General features: G+C 46.2%; 1 protein-coding gene across 1 annotated transcript; it reads left to right on the forward strand.

The window, feature by feature from the left end:
* Positions 1 to 5: 5 nt before the first annotated feature.
* On the forward strand, positions 6 to 5,622 carry LOC144489400 (heat shock transcription factor, Y-linked-like). The gene is made up of 2 exons (XM_078207233.1): positions 6 to 293; positions 4,834 to 5,622. Exons 1-2 carry the CDS (start codon positions 6 to 8, stop codon positions 5,620 to 5,622), a joined length of 1,077 nt encoding a protein of 358 aa, XP_078063359.1.
* Positions 5,623 to 7,883: the final 2,261 nt, after the last annotated feature.

The raw sequence follows: 7,883 nt of genomic DNA on the forward strand, positions 1-7,883 counted from the left end.
ACCTTATGTCACTTACCTTCCCGAAAAAACTCTGGAAAATCGTTGAGAGCGATCAGTTTGCATCCATCCGGTGGGACGATGGTGGGAACTGTGTAGTTATAGATGAGGAGTCCTTTAAGAAAGAGGTGCTGGAGCGGCGTGGTCCCTCTAGGATCTTTGAAACTGACTGCATGAAAAGTTTCATTCGGCAGCTGAACCTGTATGGTTTTAGCAAAATCCGCCAAGATTTTCAACGATCTGCCTCTCTTTCTGAATTCATTGCTGAAGAAAAAGGAGCAATTTCAATGACCAAGGTAGAAAACAAAAAGTACACACACACACATAAGTATACAGTAACAAAATTATTGCAATGGGATCCTCCCCCCTCCAACAACTACCCCCCCCCCCCCCTTCCAGCACCCCCTCCCCTCAACACTCACCCCGCCCCCTCCAATACCCTCCCCTTCCAACCCCCCCTCCCCTCCAACACCTCCCTCCCCTCCAACACCTCCCCTTCCAACACCTCCCTCCTTCTCCAACACCCCTCCCCCTTCAACACTCCCCCCATCCAACACCCCCCTTCCCCTCCAACACCCCACCCTTCCCCTCCAAACACCCCCCCTTCCCCTCCAACACCCCCCCTTCCCCTCCAACACCCCCCCTTCCCCTCCAACACCCCCCCCTTCCCCTCCAACACCCCCCCTTCCCTCCAACACCCCCTTCCAACACCATCCTCCCCCTCCAACACCCTCCCCCTTCCAATACCCCCCTCCCCCTCCAACCTGCCCCCCTCAACACCCACCCCCCCCTCCCAACATCCCCCCCCCTCCCAACATCCCCCCCCCTCCCAACATCCCCCCCCCCTCCCAACATCCCCCCCCCCCTCCCAACATCCCCCCCCCCCCTCCAACATCCCCCCCCCCCCTCCCAACATCCCCCCCCCTCCCAACATCCCCCCCCCCTCCCACATCCCCCCCCCCCCCTCCCAACATCCCCCCCCCCCCTCCCAACATCCCCCCCCCCTCCCAACATCCCCCCCCCCCCTCCCAACATCCCCCCCCCCCCTCCCAACATCCCCCCCCCCCCCTCCCAACATCCCCCCCCCCCCTCCCCAACATCCCCCCCCCCTCCCAACATCCCCCCCCCAACCTTCTGTCCTCAAGCATCACAGTTTATTGAGACACAGAAGGTAAAGTCCAATCAGTAAGTTTAACAGTTCACTCAGTTTCTGGCCTCAACTGGATTGAAACTGGATTGTGGCCTTATTGCCCCAGCTTCTAATAATTTCAACCCCTCGCCCCAAAAAAAGATTGCATTTAACCCCTCCCCCACCCCCATACCCACCCGATGTGAGCAAATACCAGAACATTGTAAAAAAAAAACCAAAATCTGTTTCTGGTGCATGGCCTCAGTAAACTATTTAATCCAATAGCAAAGGATTGTGCAACATGTAATCTATCTATTGAGGCAGTTGTGCATTTTCCAATGGTTATTGAAAACGGTCTGTTGAGTGTGATCAGAGCAACCCCAGGTTGCAGCAGCATTCTGAAAGGACTGGTCCCCAGCATGTTCTCCATGCATGACCAACCAGTCTACACTCTGTCAAGCCACATCCCCTTAGAACGTTCTCATAATCCATAAAGGTAATTTAAATCTTTCACAGTACAGATTTGGAATAACAGCCAAGTGCTGACCGTCTCTGCTGTTTTACTTAACTTATAACCTTGACCATCACAATGCTCGGAGATTATGACCAGGTTGGAGTGAATGTGGTGCAGCACAGTTTCCTGGGCTGCATCCTCTTGTATGTTCTTACTGGGCAAACATGCAAGAATGACTGATAGGGTTTCTAAGGTGATGATGCCATAATAAGTCATTCCCTGTTGCTATGTTAATTGAATCATCTATGATGTCAGAATGAATTGGAGGCTGCTCCGCTGCGATTAACAGGCTTGATACATGGAGAATATGGGTTGAATTCATGCCTGGGCAACATCTGCCCACGTAACGTACAGCAGATAGATTATTGAATACATTTACCCAATGCATTCTATTCACTCATGGATGTGTAAAAATGGACCCACCTGCAGGAAAGATCTCCATATTCTATAAATTGTATATCAAATGCATTCACAATAATTTAAGAACAACATTTTGCCTGTTGCCTCAGTCTTTAAATACTGAGCCAGAATCTGAAGGGGAATCCGTTGCTGTAACAGTTGATTTCTGCCTAAGTGGTGGCATTAATGAATTAATGATGTGTGTGTGTGTGTGTGGATACTGGGTGATACTCCCCATGGCTACGTGATGTTTACGGGTTAGATTCACACATGAAGAATGAATGCTGTGTTGGGTGAGGTCATGAAGGTCCCCCATTGAACTGTACCCAACTGTAAATCACTCCCTCAGCAAGTGGAGGGGGAAAACAATCAGAAGAAAAGCTGAAAATGAAATAAAAATGGTTAGAAGTGGGAAGAATGCATTGTGGAGCAGCATACCAAATGAGGTGAATATATCGATAGCCCATATAGAAGTTGTTATGTACATTAGGTACTCCTTAACGGTGAGCATCACCATTCTGTAAGCTGCATCCATGCCTGCAGTTTTATAATTCTACCATTGGATGAAGCATATTATGCTTCTGATCCTTATCAGATTTACCGTAGCAACACCAGAGCAGCCTGAGGGGAATTGGCTTTGTTCAGACTTGCAGTGGGCAATGCCAAGGGAGATCACCCAGTTGTTTAAATAATTCTTTCAACAGTCTCCAGTTGATGTTACCACGTGCATCATATGAGTGCAGCGTAGGCTTATTTTGATCCAACATTGCAACGGACTTGGTTGACAAGTGTTCAGCGCTCTCCAATCACAGCCTGATTTTCCATGTTTTCCTTTGTGTTTTGGTTCTGGATTTGCTGTGGACATGAAAGGACTGGGGTGGGGGGGGGGGGGGGATATTGTGAATGACTGGGAAGTGCAAGGGAGGGCAGTGGCACAGTGGTATTGCCACTGGACTAGTAATCCAAAGACCCAGGGCAAGATCTGGGGACCTGGGTTCAAATCCCCCAGCAGATGGTGAAATTTGAATTCAATAAAAAATCTGGAATGAAAAGTCTGTGAAACCATTGTTGATTGCGTAAAAACCCATTTACCAATGTCCTTAGGGGAAGGAAATCTGCCATCCTTACCTGGTCTGGCTCCAGAGCCATAGCAATGTGGTTGACTCTCAAATGCCCTCTGAAATGGAGGGCAGTTAGGGACAGGCAAGAAATGCTGGGCCAGCCAATGATGCCCGCACCTTGTAGGTGAATAAAAAAATGAATTCTTCGGCTCATCCAGAGGCATATGGCGGCGACAAAAATACTTAACTGAAGATTACATTTAGCATTCATATAGCTTAACATTTCTGCTGATATTAGCCTTTCACTCGAAGTTATTGTCCTCATTACGTACAGATAGGTGAAAGCTGCTGGCTTGATTTAAAACGTAAGAAGTCTCACAACACCAGGTTAAAGTCCAACAGGTTTATTTGGTAGCACAAGCCACTAGCTTTCGGAGCGCTGCTTGATTTAAAACCCCAGATGGCACACCAATCTACTTCATTCCCTTGGCCTGGCCTATATCAGACTTCTAGTCCCACTCACTGTGTTATTGACAGTTAATGTCTTCAGGGTGACTGAAGATGGACATTAAGTTTTGCTTTCTCATCAATGTTATTCACATTCCCAAAGAAAAGCTGCCCAATCCATGTTGTAGGGAGAAGAAGATGAATTGTTAAATATGAAAAGCCCAGATTTGAACTTGATCATATTTTGATGCATTTACTGAAACTTTAAAAAATAATTGGCAGGAATCTTGTTTTAGTGAAAGGACTGCTTAGGGAAAGCATAGTGTATCATTTCAAAAGCTAACTAAAAAATGTACAGGGACCATTACCAAAGGCTTTGTCCCCACTATGTCTATTACTAGGGTTGCCAAGCCTCCAGGATTGCTCTGTGGTCCCCAGGAATTAAAGTCTAATCTTCAGGACACCCCTGTCTCAGAGAAAAAAAGATACCGTCATGTTAAAAAATCATGTTTGCTTTGAACACTTGTTTACGACAATCAACAATGGTTTAATGGACTTTTCATCCCAGATTTTTATTGAATTCAAATTTCACCACCCGCTGCCAAGTAGGGTGGTGGAGGCAGACATGCTGGCATCGTTTTAAGACTTACCTGGATAGTCACATGAGCAGTCTGGGAATGGAGGGATACAAACGAATGGTCTGTTGGACCAAGGAGCGGCACAGTCTTGGAGGGCCGAAGGGCCTGTTTCCTGTGCTGTACTGTTCTTTGTTCTTTGTTCTTTGCTGTGGGATTTGAACCCAGGTCCCCAGATCTTGTCCTGGGTCTTTGGATTACTAGGCCAGGGGCAATACCACTGCGCCACTGTCCTCCCTGCAATTCCCAGAGAACTTCCCGAGAAATATTAGTTACAAAAGTATTAGATGTGGGTCAGTCAATCATCCTATCAGAGACTGAGGAGTCTAATTGCATTCCAATTAGTGTGGTAAGGCGATGCGTTATGTGGGCTGACCAATGGGTAGGCACGTGGAATGGTTATAGGCGGGAGGTCAAGTGATCACAATTCCAGGACTATGTCCAACCAGAGTTGGCAACCCACCATATTACAGGTGGCTTAAAAAGATTATCAAAATGGTCACCGCCCTTTAACTCCCTTACAACCAAGGCAAAGATCTGTGGTGCCAAAGTGCCCCAGTTACAGTACGGTCCAGAAGCATTCAGGATTGAAAAGGTTAAGTCAGTTATGTCCATTCAGTGATTAATAAAATGATGGTATTTTCATTTCAGTTTCAGTTTTACCATAACCTGAATTTCAGAAGAGATTACCCTCACCTGCTGCCCAGAATGAAGCGAAGAGTTGGGATCAAAAGTGCAATTCCTAATCTTAACTGCACAGAAGGGGATTCCAATAGTGACTTCCCTGTCAGTGGGGGGACACCAGGCGGCCCGAGACAACTAATACAGACCTTAGCTGCACAGCAGAACAACTTAGTGTCACCTACAAGGGAAAATGAGCACAAATTTGCATTTGAAAGTAACCTCAGCAGTCAACGAGTCACCAATACTGGGAATACAAATGGTTCTGGCAATCCAGCTCCCCCTGCCCTAGCAGTGAGACCAGCCGACCATATGGCTACAGAGCAAAGCACTAAAGTAAGCCAAATGACTCAGTTTCATCCGTCACAACATGGCGGCCTGATCCGGGCTGGTAATCATGCTGTGGAGACCAGCAGCACTACTTCAGCTACCTCAGTGTACCACCTCATGCCCCCTATGGCTGCTGGTTTTGGACCTATGATGGGAATGCCGGGTTTCCAAGGCATGTACCCTGACCTTGCTGCGGCGGCTGCCCAAGCACACCTGGCCAGCCTGTTGCCATTTTGCAATCCGTGGTTCTCCATGCCCATGATGGCGGCTGCATCTGCTATTTCCATGTCATCGGGGTCTTCAGTTCACCACCACCGGCCGCCTCCACACCATCACCACTGTCCCAACTGCAACTGTCAAGGAGGCAATGGATCATCCACAAGAAGTGGTCCCAGAAACAGTGATTATATGACAGGGCCACACAGATAAGAGTAATTTAAAGTGATGAAGACACCTTGCCCAGAAATGATATCTAAAGAACATGTTAAAATAAACTCCTGAACAAATGTTCTTATCAGCATTGGTGTATTTGCCTGTGATTTTTTTTCCCTGTTCTCTTCCTTTGCTGTCACTTTGCTTTTTCAGTTTCCTTGCCTAACTTTGGAGAAGTTCCTTTAATTGTTGGTGTTTTCCGTAAAAAAAAATCATTAATTATTTTCCTACCAAAATGGGTGCATCGTGAGATGGAAATATGGTCACTGTAAAGAAACATTACTGTTTAATTATTAAAATTGACATGGTACTAGGCTGAGCTTAGACTGAAATATAACCTACAACCTTGGTTTATTTTTTATGCACATTAAAATGTTGTTAAAAACTGTATTCCTGATTTGTATATCTGTTGCAACCTGTTGCCCCTCTGGAAGGGTCTGCAAGCTGTAAGACTAAGAAAAAAATAAAATACTAACAAAGAAAAAGCTGCAGTGATTTGACCGTTGCATCTAAGCTCAAATTGATAAAAATAATCCCATTCACCATTTCAGTCGTGGTTTAAAAAAAAAGCTTTCAGAATGCTGCCTAACCCGACAAACTCCAAAGGATTTAGTTCTCCCCGGTTGCCACATAATCTGAGATGTTAAAGGAGTAGCGAAGGATGCTGACGTTATTCTGCTAGGTTCCCATTCTGATTCCCTAATCCAGTTTTCAGGAGGCTGATGTCGCAGTGACTGTGTCAGAGTGGAAAGGTATCTGTCCCGGAGTGGACCTTATTAGATGTGATAGTTATCTTCTAACAGACCATTATCATCTTCATCTTGTTCAATTTTGGACATCTTTGAGCCCTTCCACAGTCTAACTGGACATCAGCCATCCTCTATTTGGACATATGGTTCGATCTAACATTGGTGACCAACCTGCTCCTCTGAGGGCTGCTTGAGGAGACACTTCTTATAGTTTCCCTAGTTGTACTGCAGGCTCTGGACCAAGGACACATGAAGTTAGTACATTGGAATGTTCTACTAAACTAAAATTTGTTTACAAGACTCCGAGGAACAGTTTGATTAGGAAGTGGTTGCAACTATCTTGGATTTAGGATAGCAGAAATAGTTAGTCTTTCATGGTGGCACAAGGCAGGGGTTATCCCAAAAGGTTGGTGAAGAGGTCCTCCCCTCTTGCCCCTTCCTGGCTCAACCAATTTTTACCAAATTACACCGTTAGTACAGGAATTTGTGTTTGAGGTGAAATCATTTTCAGAGGGTAGAAATTTACATCAAACACTATCCAAGTAAACAAATGCCATTGGAGTTGAATTGAGTTATAAAATGTAGGAATTTGTTTCAAGCTAGGATTTATTGAATACTCAGAGGTAATAGAATAGGCTCTTTGGCTCATCAAGCCTGTTTTGGAGTTTTTCTCCAAGAATCACCTATCTAATCCCACTCACCTGCTCATGATAAATCTCTTTCAGCCAACCACCTCATTGCTTTTTTAAAAATGATTATAGTCTCTACTTCACTTACAGAGAATTCCACATTGTAACCACTCCCTTTGTAAAAAAAATCTCTTTTCTAATCATCCCTTTATTTCTTTTTGCGATGATCTTAAATCTAAGCCTTCCTTGCAACCATCTCAGCAAGTGCTGGAAGTAATTCTTTATGGGCCGGATTCTCCGCCCTTGCTCGCAGCAGGGATTCTCCGGTCCCGCTGCAATGAATGGAGGTTTGGCTGAGCGCCAAATTGCCTGTTCTCACTGGAGGCGTGCATGGGCGTGAACGGTCAGAGAATCATGCTTATATTTACCCTACAATAATCTTTATAGTCTTAAGTAAGTCATGGGGTGACATGTGGCACAGTGGTGAGCTACCTCATGGAGCTAGGGACCTGGGTTCAATTCCGGCCTTGGGGACTGTGTGGAGTTTGCACGTTCCCTGTGTGCCTGCTCCAGTTTCCTTCCACAGTCCAAAGATGTGCGGCAGCATGGTGGCACAGTGGTTAGCACTGCTGCCTCATAGCGCCAGGGACCCGGGTTCGATTCCCGGCTTGGGTCACTGTCTGTGTGGAGTTTGCACATTCTCCCCATGTCTGCGTGGGTTTCCTCTGGGTGCTTCGGTTTCTTCCCACAGTCCAAAGATGTGCAGGTTAGGTGGATTGGCTGTGCTAAATTGCCCCTTAGTGTCAGGGGGATTAGCTGGGGTAAATGCATTGGGTTATGGGGATAAGGCCTGGGTGGGATTGTGGTTGATGCAGACTCA

Source organism: Mustelus asterias, unplaced genomic scaffold (genome assembly GCF_964213995.1).
Source record: "Mustelus asterias unplaced genomic scaffold, sMusAst1.hap1.1 HAP1_SCAFFOLD_2148, whole genome shotgun sequence".
Lineage (NCBI taxonomy): Eukaryota > Metazoa > Chordata > Chondrichthyes > Carcharhiniformes > Triakidae > Mustelus > Mustelus asterias.